The following is a 20,761-nucleotide window of genomic DNA, read 5'->3' on the forward strand; positions in this document are numbered from 1 at the left end:
AATCATTCGTTGTCTTTGGCGAAGGAAGAACAGAAGGTCGTGCCAGGCAAATACCAAGTCCTGATGAAGCATGCGTGAGAGGGCTTAGTGGGTCCAAAGGACTGGGATAGGTTGAGTAGGGTCAGAGCAGAGAGGCAACAGGGAGGGGAGAACGCTCTGCTGTCCCCTCCCCTCGTTCTAGGAAGATGCCACCTTCCCCTCTGATCTTGTCCTGAAGAGGCAAAGGCTCCCCAGCTTGTGTTTCTGCAGGTAACTGAGTTATTCGGTTAACTCCCCATTCGTGGGGGCCACATAACACACTGGGGCAGCTCCGTTACAGACCTTCATCACTAACCCAGTTCTAAAAGCTGGACTGTTTCCCACGTATCCCACGGTTCGGTTACAGAGGAGAGCGCTTCTTGGCCTCTTTCCTCCCTGTACGTATCTCTGTAAGTGGGGCTTATGAGCTCTTTAGGCCAAAGTCGAACTAAGGTAGAATGCAGTGTGCCCTCTCACTGGGTCTACACCCCAAATGGCCACCTACCGTCTGCATTGCTGGTCACTCTTGGAATCGGAGGGACGGTCACATGGCCTGACAGTATAGGCTGGGAGAGGCTGGCACCCTGGCCCCCACAATGAAGCGTTTGTTTGTGGTCCTGGGAATGTGCTACACTGACTGGTGGGCCAGTGTCCAGTCCCAGAGGCCCTCGGAGTAGTGGGAAGGGAACCAAAGCGTAAAGATTCCGAGTCACAGATCAGCCATCAGCCCGTCTCCTTCCGTGCAGTCTTCAAGGATGCAGTCAGGTGTATGCACCCAAACCTGATGACCGCAAAGTTCTGTGAGGCCTTCCGTCACTGGGTCGTCCATAGAGGTGTCCAAGAAGAACCGAATTCTAATGGAAGTAAAAAGACTAGGGTTCCCATGCCTTAAACACACACACACACACACACACACACACACACACACACACACACACACAGATATAGACACATCAGTGTGGCTCAGCCAGTGACGACTCCTTTAATAAATGTTAAACAAGCACCTGAGATGATACAGGCCCACTCCATGTGGGTCCTAAAAACGCCGGGAGGTTTACCAGATAAATCCACAGAAAAGAAGCAGCCACGAGTCCAAAGGCGAGGTGCCGTCCTGAGCTCTGACATCCCGTGTGTTTCTCTGCCTGTTCAGCCCCCTGCTCAAGGTTTCCCAAGCCGCAACAGGCCAGGTGCTAGCTCCCAGGGAGGGAGAGGTGAAAGGGCTTGTCCCCTGTCCTCATACAGTCACCTTCTAGCCAGGGGACAGGAGGGGACAGGCTGCAGCCCTGTAGCTGGTGGGAGACCCATGAAAACCCCACTTTGCTGACTCCCACTCTCATGTAAGTTTACTGTGTCGTCTCCATTAACGAGAACGAGGTGGCTTGGGGTCAGAAAGAGTCTCTTAAGTCAATGAACCCTTGGTGCCAGGGCTGAGTACTGCTCTTTCCCGTTCTCGGCCAGTTGTCAGTTGTGAACGGCCCGCAGGGACCCGTCTGCGGTCCCCCCAGTGGGACAAGGTTAAGATGGGAGAGAAAGGGACAGTGTCTTCTCTTCATACTCCTTCTCCTGTAACATCCACGGGGGTTCATGTGGGAAGGAGGGGGATGATTCGGGGATGAGACGAGCCAATCATTGGTGTCACCCCTGATGTCTATTTGCAGTGACCTTTCCTTATGGTCAGGCTTGAGCTTCAGCGCGGAATAAAAACCTCCATTAAGATGGTATGTCCTTATCGGACAAAGGGCTAGTATCCAAAATCTACAAAGAGCTCACCAAACTCCACACCCGAAAAACAAATAACCCAGTGAAGAAATGGGCAGAAAACATGAATAGACACTTCTCTAAAGAAGACATCCGGATGGCCAACAGGCACATGAAAAGATGCTCAACGTCGCTCCTTATCAGGGAAACACAAATCAAAACCACACTCAGATATCACCTCACGCCAGTCAGAGTGGCCAAAATGAACAAATCAGGAGACTATAGATGCTAGAGAGGATGTGGAGAAACGGGAACCCTCTTGCACTGTTGGTGGGAATGCAAATTGGTGCAGCCGCTCTGGAAAGCAGTGTGGAGGTTCCTCAGAAAATTAAAAATAGACCTACCCTATGACCCAGCAATAGCACTGCTAGGAATTTATCCAAGGGATACAGGAGTACTGATGCATAGGGGCACCTGTACCCCAATGTTTATAGCGGCACTCTCAACAATAGCCAAATTATGGAAAGAGCCTAAATGTCCATCAACTGATGAATGGATAAAGAAATTGTGGTTTATATACACAATGGAGTACTACGTGGCAATGAGAAAGAACGAAATATGGCCCTTTGTAGCAATGTGGATGGAAGTGGAGAGTGTGATGCTAAGTGAAATAAGCCATACAGAGAAAGACAGATACCATATGGTTTCACTCTTATGTGGATCCTGAGAAACATAACAGAAACCCATGGGGGAGGGGAAGGAAAAAAAAAAAAAAAAAAAAAAAGAAGATGTGGTTTATATATACAATGGAATACTACTTGGCAATGAGAAAGAATGAAATCTGGCCCTTTGTAGCAACATGGATGGAACTGGAGAGTATTATGCTAAGTGAAATAAGTCAGGCAGAGAAGGACAGATACCATATGTTTTCACTCTTATGTGGATCCTGAGAAACTTAACAGAAACCCATGGGGGAGGGGAAGAAAAAAAAAAAGAGGTTAGAGTGGGAGAGAGCCAAAGCATAAGAGACTCTTAAAAACTGAGAACAAACTGAGGGTTGATGGGGGGTGGGAGGGAGGGGAGGGTGGGTGATGGGCATTGAGGAGGGCACCTTTTGGGATGAGCACTGGGTGTTGTATGGAAACCAATTTGACAATAAATTCCATATATTGAAAAAAAAAACATTAATAGAGAAAAAAAAAAAGATGGTATGTCCTGAATTCAGTGTGTCTGAGCTAACTCCACGTGTTACCAAAAACTAAGTGTTAAGAAAGGAGGCGCGACATCCGGGGCCCTGGTCCAGGGTGTGGCTTTATCTCGGGTGGAGCCAGCCATCCGACCCCGTGGTGGTACCTTATCCATGCCGCTTCAGTCTTTCTTCTCTGTCCCTTCCCTGCCTCCTCTGCTTCACCCCCAAGACGTGAGCAAGGCCGATGAAAGTCCTTCACGTGATGGCTTAAACATGCAAATGAACCGAAATTGTAAAATAATACCTGAATGAACATTAAAGCTCGCAGCTCAGCACGTAGGACAGGAGCCCCAGCCCGAATCAGTATAATGGTAAATGTTGAACAAATTAGTGCTTCCTTAAGGTCACCCTGGGGCACACGGAGTCACAGTCCTTAATTTTAATGAGCCTCCATTACACAATCTCTTATTGCCTCTTAACTGCCAGGAAAATGACCACCAGCTAAATGTACAGCAGAATAGTTCACTTGGACCCCAAAGAAATTACCTTGAAATTATTACACTTAACCATGGCCAATGCACCAGGGCTCCTGGGAAAAGAGGCGGCTAGCTACCTGGCAATACCGAGTGAAGTGATATCGTTTGACATGGCCTTGGGCTTTTCGGGTCCAGCCTTTCTTGCCTTATCTGATGTAATGCATTTCCTCTCTCAAATGTCAATATTTAAAATGCGGTTGATCCTCCCCCTCCCCTAGCGGACGTGGCTGGGCTAATTCTGGAGACGGTCGCTTGTTGCTCACGGTTCGGTCTCCGGCTAGAAGGCTAACTCTGCCGCTTACTCTCTTTCTGCTTGGGACGCTTTCCGTATCACCGAAGAACAGGACGCCTATCCCATGTCTAGTCGATAAGATGTGAACAGCCTGGCGAGCCTTGCATACAGTCGTGGCTCAATACTTGCTTCCCCCTTTCCTGGTGGAGCTGTCTGGGCCCAGTCAGGAGACCGAAACCACACAGTGGGTTACGCGTGGGGTTTTTGATATAAGCGTTGACTATGGTAAAGGGAAACTGCACGATCGAAGGGAGCGCCAGGAGCATTTCGTAGAGGCTCCCGCCTCCATCCCGCAGAGCTGAGGGGCGGTGGAGGGTGTCAGACGTCGTCGGAGAAGATCATTCAGCCCTCCGGAGAGCAGAAAGGCCCTGGTCTGGCCAGCCTGGAGCTGCTTCCTGCCAAGCAGCAGGCCACGGTCTGGAGTGCAGGTGCCTGTCAGGCTGCGGTGCGTGCAGTGGGAGACAGAAGGCCTTTGGAACACGTGGGCCACGGGGGGACGGCACAGGGCCTCTTACTGTCACCTCCGGAGGGCTTGTCACCAGGCTGCACCATCACGGAGGCATCACTCTGTGGGCCCGCGGCTCAGACAGACTCCACTTCCTTGACGAAGTAAGACTTAGGAGTATTCGGGACATTCGTAGATAAATCAGAACCGGGCAGGGTCGCTGTCACTTCGGATGACAGAATCAAGATTCGAAACCTTTTGCTTCAACACAAAAGAGAGAAAAAAACACTGCATATAAATAGACCTAAAATTTAGGTTTGGGTTCAGGTTCTTAACCGCATACATATAGGAAGGGGGTAACGTCGAAAGGAACCTATGGAGACAAGCCAGGAATTTTATTTTACTATGAGCTCAATCCAAGCGATATTAAAGGGCTGCTAAAAAGCCACATCTGTCTGGTCTGGAGCCATAGAAACGGTTCAAGAAGGTAATTCTACGGGATGGGTCAGGCCACTTCTGAGGACTGATTTCACTCCGTGTGCACTTTATCTTTTTTTTTTTATTTATTTTTAACCTTTATTCATTTCTGAGACACAGAGAGAGACAGAGCGTGAGCTGGGGCGGGGCAGAGAGAGAGGGAGACACAGAATCCAAAGCAGGCTCCAGGCTCTGAGCTGTCAGCACAGAGCCCGACGCGGGGCTTGAACTCACGGACCACGAGATCATGACCTGAGCCGAAGTCGGACACCTAACTGACTGAGCCACCCAGGCACCCCTGTGTCTACTACTTTAAGAGTTAGATTAACATATATCAACACATTTTTATTGAGGACCTACTATGTGCTTGGCAGTGTACAGGGCCAAAAGACAAAAGAAATCTAAAAGTCTAAGCATCAAAATTTGATAGTTTTTAAGATTATGCACAGTATATTCATAAAATGGAATACCAGTCATTCCTGACAAGTGATTTAGTTGTAGATTTATTGACATGGAATTTCATAATACATCTTTAAGTAATGAAAAGTAAATACAAAGCAATATGCATAGTTGGGTTCCATCCAATTTTTGGGAAAAAATCAAAGCTATATACATTAACAAACTGACTTGATAAAAACATTATCACCAGGTGGGGTTTTTTTTCCTGCAAATCTATACTATTATTTTCTCTATAATGAACATATATTGTTTGTATCCATCTTTAAGTTCTTTGGCAAGACAGATAAAAATATAAGAAGTATTTAGGGGAAGATCATCGCTGTGAAGCATGTAGGGTGGCCGCTTATGTTGGCTTTCCACGAGTATCTTTTTTGACCACAAAAACTTTCTGACCGCAGATGTGGAGGGAAGGACCGCAGCAGTTACCTATATTTGCCGCCAGATGGCGCCAAAGCAGCTGGCTAATATTTAGCAGCCAGCAGAGCAACTTGACGAGATTTCAAGGATCTTAAGATTCTCTAGCCAGAATAAGTGTTTTGTGAGCGATGCACTTCAAATTACAGAAAACTTTTCAGAATTAGAGCTGAGCATGCCAGCGTTTGCTTTGCCAGTGTTTTCTGTAGCTCTGTTACAGTGCCTGCAGTTCCCATGCACGGTAACTTACTATACTCTACCAGCTCTTCAGGTCAGCCTTCCCCAGATTCCTGAGATGCGATGAGTCTTTGCACCCGGGCTTTTCAATAAGCCCTGCGTCTCTAGTAAGCAGTCTCAGGAGTCAGGTGTAGATCATTCCCCAAAGAGGCTCATCCTCCACGCGGCACATGAGATGAGCTCACTTCCCAGCACCGTTGCTGCTGACAGCCTCTCTTCCCACAGCCTCAGCCCAGTTTTATCGGTGACCAAGGGCCCGGGAGTGGGTCGTTTCTGGAGTCTGGACGCTGCCTTCAGCAAGCCCCCCGTGTGCAGTTCCAGCAGCTCAGGGACGGTGGCGCTGTGTTTCCTCTCGTCTGCACCCTTCGCCTGCTTACCTTAGCGGGTACGAAACCCATCTCAGAAAAGCGAGAGGCTGCGAAAGAGATTTTTCACAGGTGGCTACAAAGAGGCGCAGAAAACTCTGGAGGCTCCCGGTGGGGGAAACAGAACTAGACGGTGTCAATTGTAAGAAGACAGCTAAGGCAGGAAAAGCCATGTTGGGACACAGAGGACAGGAGAAGTCCTCGTACTGGGAAATCAGCGTTTGCACTTGGTTCCCAGGAAATGTAACCAGAAACGGGCGTTGCTCTGACAGCCATGATCTGTAAGCTCTTTCCACCTGCTTCATTTTTCCCTTCCCTCCACTGCCAATTCCCCTCCCCTCGGAAAGAACGAGCCTTGCTGGAGCACATGTGTCTTTGTCCCCTCCAAGCTGTAATGTCCCTGCCCTGTGGGGGTATCGTCCTCATTTGATAAGCCAAAAAACTATATTTTACCCAACTTGGATGTCAACATTGAATATACATATTTATGTATATATATTCATATTCGAGTATACATACCAAAGATCAGCATTGGTCTGAAAGCTTATATGGTATGGAAAGGTGAATAAAACAGGACAATAAGCAGATCTTAAAGAAAATTCATTGTTATAGATGTAGCATTTTCTATCTCAGAAGTCAATACTGGAGATTAGATCAAGTAGATTTTACTCTATTGAAATGAGCAAGGGGGTTGCCTGGGTGGTTCAGTCGGTGAAGTGTCCAACTCTTTTTTTCTTTTTAAGTTTATTTATTTATTTTAAGAGGGAGCAAGAGAGAGAATCCCAAGCAGGCTGTATACCACCAGTGCAGAGCCTGATGTAGGGCTCAAACTCACAAACCGTGAGATCGTGACCTGAGCTGAAGTCAGATGCTTGACCAATTGAGACACCTAGGCATCCCAAGTGTCCAGCTTTTGATTTCAGCTCAGGTCATGATCTCACGGTTCATGAGTTTGAGCCCCACACGGGGCTCTGTGCTGACAGTGCAGAGCCTGCTTGGGATTCTCTCTCTCTCTCTCTCTCTCTCTCTCTCTCTCTTTCTCCCTGCTCCTCCCTGCTTGCTCGCTATTTCTCTCCCAAAATAAATACAAATAAACTTTAAAAAAATACAGCAAATAAAACGAGCAAGGATCTTATCCAGCCGAAAATGTTCACAAATTCTTCACAGCAAATGTGCGTAAGCTGCAGAAAAATTCATGAGGAGTCTTCACTTCCCAAGCTCAGATATTTTCAAATAACCCCAGAGAAGGAATAAATGGGCTTCCCGTTTTCTCAGGCTGGTATTTCAGAGTCAGCACCTTCTGAAGTAAGATATCGGGACACCAGAGTTCGAAGAGTGATGTCTTCCCCCCGCCCCCCCAGGAAGATTTGATTCCAGGGCAAGTTAGCCATTTCCTTCTAAAAGTGTCTCTTGTTTTCTTCCTGCAGCTCGATCATTATCCTTCTGTGAGTTACCATCTGCCGAGTTCATCTGACACCCTGTTCAATTCTCCCAAGTCGCTCTTTCTAGGAAAAGTTATAGGTAAGAATTCTGTGCTTTCGGTATAAACGTGCGGTAAGAATATGTTTGGTATAAGAATTATATTAGCTGGTGTGACTTTGGATTTTTTAAGTGACTGGGTAAATTTCTTGTCATTGGGTTCCATCACCGATATCTTTCTTCTCGGTTTGGTTCGAGAGAAGGTGTGTTGTTTTCCTCAGTGATGCAGAAGAGAAGGTTTATCAGATGGTCTTGGGGGTAAATTGTTCAAGTGATACATTCTAAAGCCACTACTTTGCCTTTGAAACACGCTGTGATCAGTGATTGTGGACTCTGTTGTCCTCTGTGAAGGCAAAGGAGCCAGCGTCGTTTGGGACGTGACACAAACTGAAACACAAGTGAGGCTCAGTGCCTGTTCCCTGCTTCTTCATGTGAAATTTGCTCATGGGTTTGTTAAAGATCTGCACCTACTAACAGTATTTAATTTCTTCTTTGTCTAAGCACATCAACGTGGTTCCGTCTTCCTCTCCCTCTGAGAGAGCTAGCTGAGATTATTTGCAAATTAGAAGGCCAGTGGGAATTGGAAAATTGTGCCAGAATACCCACCTTCTATGTGTGATTGTGAATCTGAGAGTCACTCTTGCCCTTTTCTTACCATAGATCAGCACTGTCTAGAGTAAAAGACAGATGTGATTGGTTACATATTAAGTGATTGATGTACAATGAAAGAATATATATAATATATGTATATATATATACATATATACACACACGTATATACACATACATATATGTGTATATATATATATATATATATATATATATATATATATATATATTTTTTTTTTTTTTTTTTTTTTTTTTTACTATGAGAATGTATGTTGTGAACCAAGAATGGAAATGGTGGGTAATGCACAGGCCAAGGAGGAGGTGAGTTTGTGTCCAGAAAGTAGTAGGGATCAGAATGTCATTAATTGTAAAAAACACTCGTTTTAAAAGATGAGGGCGGGGCAGATAATTAAGAGAACAGGTGACCCGACGTATAAGAAAAATAATAATAATGTACACTTACACAGGACTTACTACAAACCAAGATCCATCCTAAACACCTTAGGTAGATGAACTCACTGAACCTTCACAGTGAGTCTGTGAGATCATCAAGATTGTTATTCAAGAGCATGCAAGATTGTCTCCATTTCACAGATGAGAAAAGCAAGGCACAGAGAGGTTAAATATCTTGCCCGAGACCGCCTACTTAGCAAAAGGTAGAGCCAAAACTTGAACCCAGGCAGGCAGATACATTGGCCTCACCCCCAACCCCTGTGCCATAGTCTCTGTGCGGGTTGACCGAGAAATGAAAAAAGGAAGAAGGTTTGGGCAGCAGAGGGTGAGTGGTTGAGGGACATGTCCCACATCTTACGCCAGAATGCGGCCAAAAGCAAAAAATACTCCTGGACTCAGAAGCAGGAACGCAGCAGACAAGCAGAGCTGGGCTTGGGGCCCCCAAGGGAAAGGCCGTGTCCTCAGGAAAAGACAGGATGGGTGGCATTTGCTCAGTCGCCGGGTGGGAACAGAGGGAGGGCTGAAATTCACTGTGTGCTTTGTGCTAAACATCTCGTGTGTGTAAATGTGACGTTAAATGTCACAACCATCTAGTGAAGCCAGAGCTATGACTGTTAAACCCATCTGGAAGCGGAGAGGGCCAGCCACCTGGTCAGCTTTACCTGGTCTGCGGTAAAGCAGGGTTTTCGAGGTAGGGCTCTCTTGACGAGAGCCCGTGGCCTTAAGCAGATCAAAAGAACTTGTCTAGCAGGGATGCAGCAGGAAGTCAAGGGTTGCCATCAGTGGGCAACAAGAAGTGGCTGTTCAGTGGAGGAAAGCCTCGGCATTGGTCAGGCGTCCATCCCGAGACACTGGTGAGTGCCCACGTCTCGCCACGTGCCTTCCTGCCATTCAGTCAAGAATAATTGAACACGTTAAGTGCTTCTTCGGGGCCATAAGCATTCCTTCAACACAGACTCTACACCATGATACTACGATGGTCCTAAAGATACCACACGGGGATGTTCTTGGAGTGACATCCACTGTGAACTCACACCTGTAACAGTGAATTTCATGGCTTTAGGAAAAGTCACAAAGTCAAGTTCCACCGGCAACGCTGAGGGCAGCTCAGGGCCTGGAACCCGCTTCGGATTCTGTGTCTCCCTCTCTCTCTGCCCCTCCCCTGCTCGCAGTCTGTCTCTCTCGCTCTTAAAAATAAATAAACATAAAAATCAAAAAAAAGAGAGAATTTACTGTGCTGTAAATCTGTGCCAAGTGAGTGTTACACCTAGACTTTTCCGTAGACCAAAGGAAAATTGTGCCGTGCACGTACAATGTGTGTGTGCCAATGTTGCATGAAGAACGTATAAACACCTGTAAGGAAGTCCCTGATCCCCAGGTGGAGATGGCAGCATGCACAGGACAGGAGGGTGAGATGCTGCCACTCGTCCCCAGGGCACTGACTTCTAGCAGCGACAGACTCTCATCTGCCCTACATTTCTGAACCCTTCTAGAAGGAAGTCGGAAGCACCAGCAACAAAGTTCCACAAGATAGAAATTTCACCAGCTCTCGTTATGTCCATTTTTTATTATTTACCAGCTGAGTGATGTCATAGATTTACGGATGTGATTTCCAGCAACGGATTTAATCGTATCTCAAAAATCTTTAAATCAGGGGAGAAAAATATAAGTTGAAGCCTGAAGCAGCATCTTCTATTTACTTTTTCTCCCCCAATGTTTCTTCAATGCCGTGAATAAAGATACAAATAGAATGTTTAAGTTTGCAAATGACACACAGCTGAGAGGATGATTTAATAAGTTGGATGATAAAAACAAAAACATAAAACAAAAACCTTCAAAAGCATCTCGATGGCCTAGAAAGACAGAATAAAATAATGACATGAAAGATAATAAAGACAAACTTACCTCCTGCCTTAAACCAAAAAAGAAAAAAAAAAAAAAACTAAGTAGAAGACAGAAGACCTTCTGGTATCATGAAAAAGACATAGGTTGATTTCATGGGGAGTTTGATATGAGCCAATACGTTGGGGCGATTGATGTTTAAATAAGTATGGTACTGAGCTATGTTAATAAGAGAATCGTATCCAGAACAAGAAGTACAGTGACACCCCAGCGGGATGTCATGGCCTATCCGTAAGCACCTCATTTTAGCACAGATATTAATCTTCTGATGAAAAGACTAGATGAACAAAAGCCTACCCTCCGCCCCCCCCCCCAAAAAAAGAAAAATCAGAAGGCCTGGGGATACTAAGATATGATTAAAAGACATGAGAGAATCCATTTCCAGGCTTTGACAACTGCAACCTGGACAGGTGAAGCCTCCTAGAGGCTGACTCACCAGGACCAGAGAAGACCAGTGAAAGCAAGACTTCGGTCCCTGCAAGAACTTCCTAATAATTACCGCTATTTAAAAAAATGAGTGGCCGCCATTTTGAGGCCGTGGACTCTCCTTTACTGAGAGTATCTCAGCGAAGGCTCACTGGAAATTGGATTGTACCTTGCGTTTCCTGGATTGAGTGAGACCAGATGGGAGAAAACCTAAAAATCCTTGAAACAGTATGATTTATCACGGGAGCGATTTTCTTTTTTAAAAAGATGGGAAATGCAACATTAAAGTGGAGGTGTTCCTCCTGTTCCGTGTAAGAACCAAAAGGGTAATTCGATTCAGGGCTCCTCAGTATCAGTCACTGCTGTGGACACAGGCTAGATATGAATTAGAAGAATGTCACTGCACACTACACATCCCATCACGAATGTTAGTGTAATATCCTGTTTTAGGATGGCGTATTCATTTTAATTTTAATGTTTAGAAAGGTAATTACGAGCCCTCTTTTATATTGTTTTTCAAGTTAACTCTTTGTGCCAGGGTTGTAAATCACAATAATATAAAATCATAATAAAGTAGATGTAATTTGTAAAAAAAAAGGCAGCAATTTGTCTGCATAAATTTGAGAAACTATGCTTGGGAAAAGTTGAATACTAATGCAGGGCAATTGTTGCTTTACTGATCATTTGTCAGTGGCAGTGTCTGGGGTGGTAAAATTAAAGTTAAGTATCTATCCATTTGAATTTAATATAGTTTATAAGTCTTAATGCTCCCAGATCATGATATTTTCCAAGCTGCTGTTATTTAAAACGACTCTGACAAAAGATATACCTATTGGTAGCCACTATATGATTTCCATTATATTCTAAAATGTGAATATTGTGATCTTTTGATAAAAGATCCTTATTCTAGGGCTTTCCAAAACTTTCTGGAACTTTGGTAAAGGCTCCTCGCACAGCAGGAAATGACATATTTCTATCTCCACTCACCGGGGAGGTGGTATACTGTGGTAGGCATTACACTGCTCACTGAATATTTCTGGTCAAAAATTGTGAGTACAAAATACATATGCAAATTTCTGAGCTAGGCCATTTAATTACTGGTCCAAGACCCTCCAGAGTCCTTCTGTCCCTTTGTTGTGGGGACTGGAAAACCTAAAGACCGTGGTGGTTCCGTCACCTGGGTCCCTCCATGACCACAATAAACAGAGAACCCTGTCAACTCGTGACAAACCTATAGTACAATAAAAAAAAAAAAAAATCTCTTGCTTTTTTAAGCTACTGAAACTAAGGTGCTGCTTGTTACTGTGGTATAACCTCACCTATCCTGATTGATATATAAGAGTTAGAACTAAGAACTGACTTCACTGTCACCACATGGGTTTATATTCTTCCTTAACGACTTGCAAACGATATGACTCTACAACGTTACTTGACATCTTGTGCATTCTGTTTCCCTACGTGTGAAATCGGAATAGTAACCATCCATACCTCACAGGAGTCGGCAAAATAATCCATGTTTAAGAGATAGCGCAGGGTCCTGCCACAGAGTATGTGTGTGATACACATTAGCTATTTTTGTTCATTCATAATTAGGCAAGTATGTAATGATCACTTGCCATATTCCAGGCATTCATATGCCATTGATACACCAGTGGTGTTCAAGAGAGGCACAATTGCTGCCTTTAGAGGGCTTGAGCTCTGTCTGGAAGAGAGGAAGTTGAACCACACATGGCAAGGTGAACAGAAGGAAGTACAGGATCCTTCAGGAACAGGTAGGAAGGGTGCTTCACCCAGCCCAGGAGACGAGGGAAGGCATACCAGAGGAAGTGGCACAGAAGCTGAGACCTGAGTGAAAAGTCAGAACTGTCTGGGCAAAGGAGCTGGGTGGTGTAGACAGCAGAAAGAAGAAGGATTTTCCAATTCTCTGTTGCTCTACAACAACCTACCCAAAACTTTGTGGCTTGAACAATACTTTATGATTGCACACAATGATTCTGTGGCCTGAATGGATGTGGTCTCAGGTGAGGTGTTAACGTGACTAGATGATCCGAAGTGTCCTCACTCACATGGATGCCCAGGAATCTAGCAGAGGCTGTCAGCCGGGGGGACTCAGTTCTCCTTCACTGGCTCCACATCATGGCCATATGGGCGTCCTCCCTGCGTGACGGCTGGGCTCTAGGAATGGGCATCCCAAAAAGTCAAGGTGCAAGCTAGAGATCCCTAAGACCCCACCTCAGAAGTTACTTGTATCCCTTTTACCTCAAGTTATCGGCCAAAATCTGGGCTCCAGCCCATATTCCAGGAAAGGAGAAGCAGACTCTGCTTCTTGGTGGCTTTGTGACAAATTCCCACTGCAAAGAACATGTTGGATGGGAGGTATGGTTGTGAGCATCTTTGGAAACACAGTGTGCTATGGGGGAAGTTTGAGGAACCACAGCAGGCTTCATTCAGAGTAGTTGAACCTACAGTATGAAGAGTCAAGTGATAAAAAAAAAAAAAATCAGCAGCAGTAAGCAGGTACAGACTAAGGCAGACTTTACGAGTGGATCCAAATGTCCTCCTTCGCCCGGGAAAGTCCCAATTTCCTCCTGCTGGGATGAGAATGAATTATTAGCAATGCCGAGATTCACTCTCAACACGTGACCCAGTGGGAATTGATAAATTGTGCGATCACCTGTCTTGTTTTGAGTTTGCCCAAGAGGAGCACTTGAGATCAGAGCCCCAGCCTATGTTCCAGGGAAGGAACCTACTCTTGGGGGAGTAGTAGCAAGGATATGAGGAGATGAGGAATGGCAAGGAGATGAGAGTTTGGGTACAGTTGATTTGGGAGAGGATCCAAGGGCATATTAGCAGAGCAGTGGAGGGGAAGGAATGGAGCAATTATGAAGTCACTCATCATCGTGGGCAGTGGTAGCTCAGAACCAGTGGGGAACCATGGGAGGCGGTGCAGAACCTGCCTCAGTATCTCAACTGATACAGGAGGAAGCATGTTACAGGGTTTATTTACAAGTCATGTCAAGGTGTTAACCTTGGGACCAAAAGGTGTTGTGAAAGGATTTTTTTTTTTAAATCAGGAGAATAAGCTGACTAGGTTGACACTTTAGAAAGACAACATCACCTTCCCAGTGAGAAATGCCCAACAGGGAGTGAGTAAAAGGCTGCAGGGACATCAAACTGAAGGCTGCTGTGGCTTAAACAGAACTGCACGTTGTAACACATAGAACAACTTGGATATGCAGAGGGAACATGATGTCTTTATTTGTCTCTGACCATCAGACCTTCCTTCCGGATAGCAAGGGCAAACCCACCAAATGCCCAGTCTAGTTTACGGTTCAGTCTCCTTGATCATTTCAACAGTCCCTTCTGGTTGTGCTCTGTCCCTCTTGAGTAGAAATGGTCAGTGTCTCCAGTGGCCTTCCCCATCCCTGCTTCTTTCCATAAGATGGTGACCAGGTATACAGAATACAGACGGGGATGGGCGGCAGGATGTGGTAGCTTAAGTGTTTGTTTGACATCATCACAGGGAGGGAGGGGATCATGTTGACCTTCCTTGGGTTTGCATGACCTTCCATCTGCTGGCCTCTAGCACAGCATCCTGGTGGTAAAATGTGTGGTTGGTGAACATACAGTCCCTATCTGACTCCTGCAGTGCTCCAAGGAGCATCTGCCATTGTCCCCTTTGCTCCCTTCTGTCCCCCCAGCTCTCATTTGAGACAGACTCCTAGTCTCTGTCATATCCTTCATCCTCCCTATGACAGATGTTGACAGTCCTAAGGCATCCCCGATGGCAAGTCATTGGCTGTATCTCAAGCCCACTCCCCTCAAGACTGAGAGGCTGCCTGCTCACTCTTCTTTCCTTCTTAACAAGGGTGGGTTGCCCTGCATTGGTGTAAGACCCTCTACATGGCAGCCACCCCCTAGAGCCCCAAATGGGAAAGCAAGACACGAACCCCTGCCCTCAGTCCCCTTCCTCACCCTTTATAAGCACACCTACTTCTCTCTGGGACAAAGCTTGGCTCCTCTCTCTCTCCCTCTGTATCTCTTCTTTCTCTCATAGTCCTCTTGGGCTTTAAAACAACAACAAGAACAATTGCCTTGGTTTTACTTCCTGTTTCATGTAGCTACTGACCAAAAAAATAAAAAATAATTTTAAAAAAGCCATATGACAAGCAATTCCAAAACTCAGTGGCTTAAAATAATAATCATTTTTTGCTCTCTCACTGGGGGTCAGCTGAGGGCTGAATGTCTCTGCGGTACATCTCTCACCTTTCTCCTGGGGTTGTATAGTTAGCATGGGCATCTTCACCACACGCTAACTGCAGAGGCACGAGAGTGTAAGCCCACTCATGCAAGCACTTTTCAAGCCTCTGGTCTTGCCATACTCACTAACATGCCATCATCCAAAGGAAGTCATAGAGCCGAATCCAGAGTTGAAGAGAAGGGAAAGACTTCTTCACTAAGAGGGAAAGCAAAGACAGACACATAGACACCGTGGGGGAAGAATTAGGGACACAATCTACCATGTTCCCTCTCACCAAGTTTTGTACAACTAAGAAATAGCCTCCTGTCTTCCCTGTGTTAGCTAGAAGGGTGGGTGCTGTCTCTCTATCACAGGAAAACTCTGTGACCTGCTTAGCCCTTGATGGGTTAAAAGGTATGAGTAAAGGAATTGGGAGAAATCATTTATTCACCCCAAAGTATATTGAGTGCTTGTATACACCAGGTTACAGGGATAGGACAATACATAAAACAGAAAAGCCCTTGCCTTTATGAAGCATATATCCTAAAGGGCAGACACAAAGAACAAGAAAATAGTTGATAAAATGTTAGCTAGTGATCAATGCTATCAAGAAAAACAAAGGTGTTTAGGAGAGTGTTAGGCTGTCTGGGAAGTCCTGTAGGAGGAGATGGCATTCAAGCAGAGGCCTGATGAAGCTAGGGAGGGCTATGTGTTGGTACCCAGAGGAGAAGCATCCCAGGAAGCATGAAGGGTCATGCAGAGACCGGGAGGTTAGGTAGAGATGTGTTGGGCTTGTTCAAGGAACAGCAAGAGAGACCGTGTGGCTGGAACACAGTAAGGATGCGACAGAGGGGTAGGAGATACCCAAAGTTATAGGGTTAGCCAGCAGCCAGACAGTGAAGATTGTAGACCATCGTGGAGAGTCTTATGCTAAGTGAGATGTGAAGCAGAAGGAGACTTCGGTCTGATTTAGGTATTAGAAGTCTCATTCTGGCTGCCATTTGCCATATTAACTGCAGCTGTTGGGGTACAGGGGAGGAGAAGGGCAAGATAGAAACAGGAGGCCAGTCAAAATCCAGTGGTAGAGCCCAGGTGAGAGAAGGTGGTCCCTACACCAAAGCCATAGTGGTGGTAGCGATGGAGAAGTATTTTGAACAGGAATGTATCGAAGGTAGAGCCCATAGGATTTGGTGATAGACCAGATGTAGCAGGTGAAAGGAAGAGATGTCAAAGAGATTCCTCAAGTTTGGGGCCTGAATGGATGGGTAAATGGCGGTGCCATTTCCTGAGGGCAACCCTGGGAGACAAGTTTGGGGACTGGGGGAGAAAATTAAGACCTCTGTGTCGGACACGTTCAAGACTGTCCCACTGAGGCGTAGTCCTCTACCTCATGTCAGAAACTGAGCACTTCCTGGAGCAAATCCCACCTTCTCCCATCTCTACACCCCATTCCCTCTGCAGGCAGTGGGGTGTTGACGAGGTCATGGGTCAATACCCAGAAAGGCAAACGAGAAAAGATAGCTCTGGTGAAAAACGACACAAGTGTTATCTCCATACCATGGAAGAGGACATAGAATAAATACTAAAAGGAACAAACTATGCCCAAAATAACCTGGATAAATCTCTAGGGAATTATGCTGGGGGGGGGGGGGGTAGCCAATCCCAGAAGGTTCATACCTAGTGATTCCGTTTACATGACAGTTTTGAAATGATGAAATTTGGGAAATGGAGGATAGATTAGTGTTTACTGGTGGTTAGTGACAGGCGCAGGAGGGAAGGACAACGAGAATCTGAAGTGGTATAAAAAGGCAAAATGTGGTGCACCTGGGTGGCTCAGTTGGTTAAGCATCTGACTCTTGATTTCAGTTCAGGTCATGTCTCATGGTCCTAAGGTCAAGTCCTGCATCAGGCTCCACGCTGAGCACGGGAGCCTGCTTGGGATTCTCTCTCTCTCCGTCTCTCTCCACCCCTCCCCTGCTCTCTCACGTGCTCTCTCTCAAAATAAATAAACTTTAAAAAAAGGCAACACAAGGAGTTCTTAGGAATTGTTGAAATTATTCATTATCTTGACTGTGGTGGTGAATACACAAGCCTACAGAGATATAAAATTGTATAGAATTACAAACACACACACACACACACACAGATACACATACGATCAGTGAATTCTATCCATCTCAACACAACTGATTGTGACATTATGCTCTAATTTTGCAAAATATTTTCTTTGGGAGAAACTGAGCAAAATATTCAAACTAGTCCACACTCTTCTCTGGAGTCATTTACTCCTGGGCTGGTAGTTCGTCTACCAGGGGCCAGTGCCCTTGACACTGCAGGAGGGTGGTAGACACACAAGAGAAACATGAAATGACTACACTGTCACCTCCTTGTTCACTCTCAGTTCTCCTGCCATTGCCCATAGACATTAGGAAATGTACGGGGATGAGGCACTTTTTTACAGCTTGGAATCTTGTGGCTCTCCTAGAGTTGTTATTCAAGGGGATGATTAATACAATGCATTTCTAGAAATGGAGACAGAGGAAAATGTGGTAGATTCACCTCCCGGCTACTGCTTTCAGGGAGAGGCCCTACGCGCAGCTTATCACTCTGTGATTTATCTGCACGTCCTAAGAGTGGAACGCGGCAGAATTGATGGATGAATAAATGGCAAATAGTTAATTGAAATTTCTGCTCAGTTGCCTTTGGCTTTTATTATAATGATTAAAGAAGAAGTAAAACACTGATGAGAGAGCTTGTTTAAGTGATAGGCGAGAAGTAATATTAAAACTGAAGAGAAGCAATCATATCTAATTTTTCACGTCCTGAAGAAAATTTAGCGTAGTCTCAGTGCCCAAGATTTCCTACAGGCTGAAAGAAATGTTCTACATGGAAGAAATTTGCCCAGTGACTTACAGTTGAACGTTAGTCTCTCATTCTTTTTTAATTGCCTTCAACTGTCATTCTTAGAAATGTGTTGGGAATTTTTTTTTCATTACTATTACTTTTGTAGAATCATGGGAGTTCCTAAGAAATAATGTCTTTAAACTCTGTCATATCACAGTTAAGGGCAACGATACCCGCAGAGGTGAGGCGGTGAGGCCAGTGTCACTCAACAGGCTAATTCACTGTCCTTTCTCAAACAACACGCTGTGAACATCGTCATCATCGCTGCTTGTTGCCCACATGCGTCTTAAGCAAGTACCATTACTAATTACATCCACTTGACCTCAAGACGCACTCTCAGCCTAGAGGTAAAACAGTTGCAAAAGCAAATCTTTTAGTAAAGTTCAGACTGGAAGAAGAGATTACGGAGGGTGAAGGCTAAGAGCACAGGCTCTGGGGTCAGACACCTGGGGTTCTGGCTGTCCCACCTGCTAAAGGAGCCTCAGCAGGTTTTCTGCATGTCTGGTACTACCCAGGGCATGCGCTTTGTTGTGAAGATCCGAAAAGGTATCGAGAATGTAAAGTGCCTATCACGGAGCCTGGCACGTACGTAGTAAGTGCTCAGTACGTCCAGTACATCTTAGAAAGTCTTATTCCATCCGATCTTTGGTTTTTCAATTTGTAAAAATAAAGTAAGGGCTGGCCTCAATGCCAAGTCACTTATTAAAAACAAAACAAAGAATAGGAATGCCTGGGTGGCACAGTCAGTTAAGCGTCTGACATCAGCTCAGGTCATGATCTCATGGTTGTTGAGTTTGAGTCCCATGTTGGGCCGTGTGCTGACAGCTCGGAGCCTGGAGCCTGCTTTGGATTCTGTGTCTCCCTCTCTCTCTGCCCCTCCCCTGCTCGCACTCTGTCTCTCTCTCAAAAAAAATAAACATTAAAAAAAATGAAGAATAAAATAAACATTGAAAACTTGAGAAACTTTCAATGGAAAATACGTGGGGTACCATCATCTCTCCATCTTGTTTTCCAAGATTAAATTACTTCGCATCAACAAAAACAAACCAAAGAAGGCATTTATCATTAAAATAGTGAAGGAACAGAAATTCATGACGTTTTTAGCTTTGCTCAAACCAGACTGTCAAAAGCAGAGAATCTATTTCTATCCCAAATCTTCAGCCTACCTGTCTTTGACACAAAGCATCCATTTGTATACGCAATTGTTTCTAAATAAGCAAACATTTTGAAAGCCAAAATTCCTCTTATTATAATATTCAGAAGTATTCCAGAAGACACAGAAAATTTAATTTCTTGTATACATATAGTCGGTCCTCATTATTCATAGATTTCATATTTGTGAATGTACCTACTTGTTAAAATTTATCTGTAACCCACAAGAAGTAGACTTTTGCCAACATGAGCAGAGTGACACATAAATTCCCAGCTGAGGTAGATGGTATAAAGCAATACCACCTTCTTATTCCAGCTCTCGTGCTGTAAACAGTTGTCATATCTCTGGTCTCTTTCATGTCATGTGGGGTATTGGGGGGTGGGTTGCATTTTTGTGGGGTTTTTTAATTGGCAGTTTCACTGTTTACAGTCTCATCTAAATGTGGTTCTGAAATGCCATCTATCGCTCCGAAGGCCGTGAGGTGCTTTGCAGACAAAATACGTGTGCTAGATAGACTTCATTCGGGCGTAAGTTATGGCACTCTTGGCCATGAGTTCCAGGTTAATGCATCAATGATATATATTAAATAAGGTATCTTGAAACAAAAACACATGTACAACAAGGTCATGTATTGATTGGTTGATGAAATGTGACCAGAGGCTCATAGGAACCTAACCCTGTATTTCTCCTAAGAGCCAAAGTTCGGTATTCACTAATTTGTGTTCACAGTGACCCTATAGAGCATAACAGCTGTGAATAATGAGAATCTATTGTATTATTTTTAACTCCCTATCACATAAATATGATACATTGTACTTGGGTAGCACCGGACATAACTGTTGTCACATATAACAGAGAGGTTGAGATCAGAGTTGTATTACTTGGTGAAGAAGGGTAGTAAGTCCAGCTAGCGGTACCCAGGTGGACTTTGATCTTCCCCTCCCACCCTGTGACATCTGTCAGTGCCTCCTGCGGCACAGAGATTAGCTCCCGCTCAGCATCGCTGCATCTTGGGACCCAGGGAAGGAGAATATGGCCTGTTTTGGGGAGGGGAGCCTGGGCTACCAAGATCCTTTGCATAATCTTGCCAACAAAGTACAGTGTCAACCTTGGAGACCTTGAAGGTAAACACATTGAAATGAGACCAGGTCACACGTCATTTGATTAGTGTGAAAGACAAAATCGAAACACACAATGAAAGGTGGACAGAAGCAGAGTTAGCCAACAAGTCAGTGCTTTGGAGATTCCCTCCAGCAGTCTTATAACCACGTTTGGAAAGGCTGGCCTCCGTGCAGACTTTTCTATAACAGCTGAGGGAAGAAAAGAGAAGCCATAGAAAAGCGTTTCCTTGGTTTTTCTGTTTCGGATGTTCACATGTTTGCTTTGGCTACCCGCCCCCCCAAAGCATTAACTGTTTACAGCAGGTATTTCATATGACTTAACATTTTCTGGGGACAAGCATGGT

The 20,761-nt window shown here is 45.0% G+C and overlaps 1 protein-coding gene across 1 annotated transcript in view; it reads left to right on the plus strand.

Annotated features, from left to right (window-relative positions):
• The window catches only part of CNTNAP2 (contactin associated protein 2), a 1,228,588-nt gene that overhangs the window by 1,099,183 nt on the left and 108,644 nt on the right, over positions 1-20,761 (plus strand). The window contains exon 21 of the mRNA XM_042927363.1: positions 7,558-7,651. Within this exon, the coding sequence (XP_042783297.1) occupies positions 7,558-7,651 (94 nt within the window). The remainder of the gene's footprint in view (positions 1-7,557; positions 7,652-20,761) is intronic.

The sequence above is a fragment of the Panthera leo genome, chromosome A2 (assembly GCF_018350215.1).
Source record: "Panthera leo isolate Ple1 chromosome A2, P.leo_Ple1_pat1.1, whole genome shotgun sequence".
Taxonomy (NCBI): Eukaryota; Metazoa; Chordata; class Mammalia; order Carnivora; family Felidae; genus Panthera; species Panthera leo.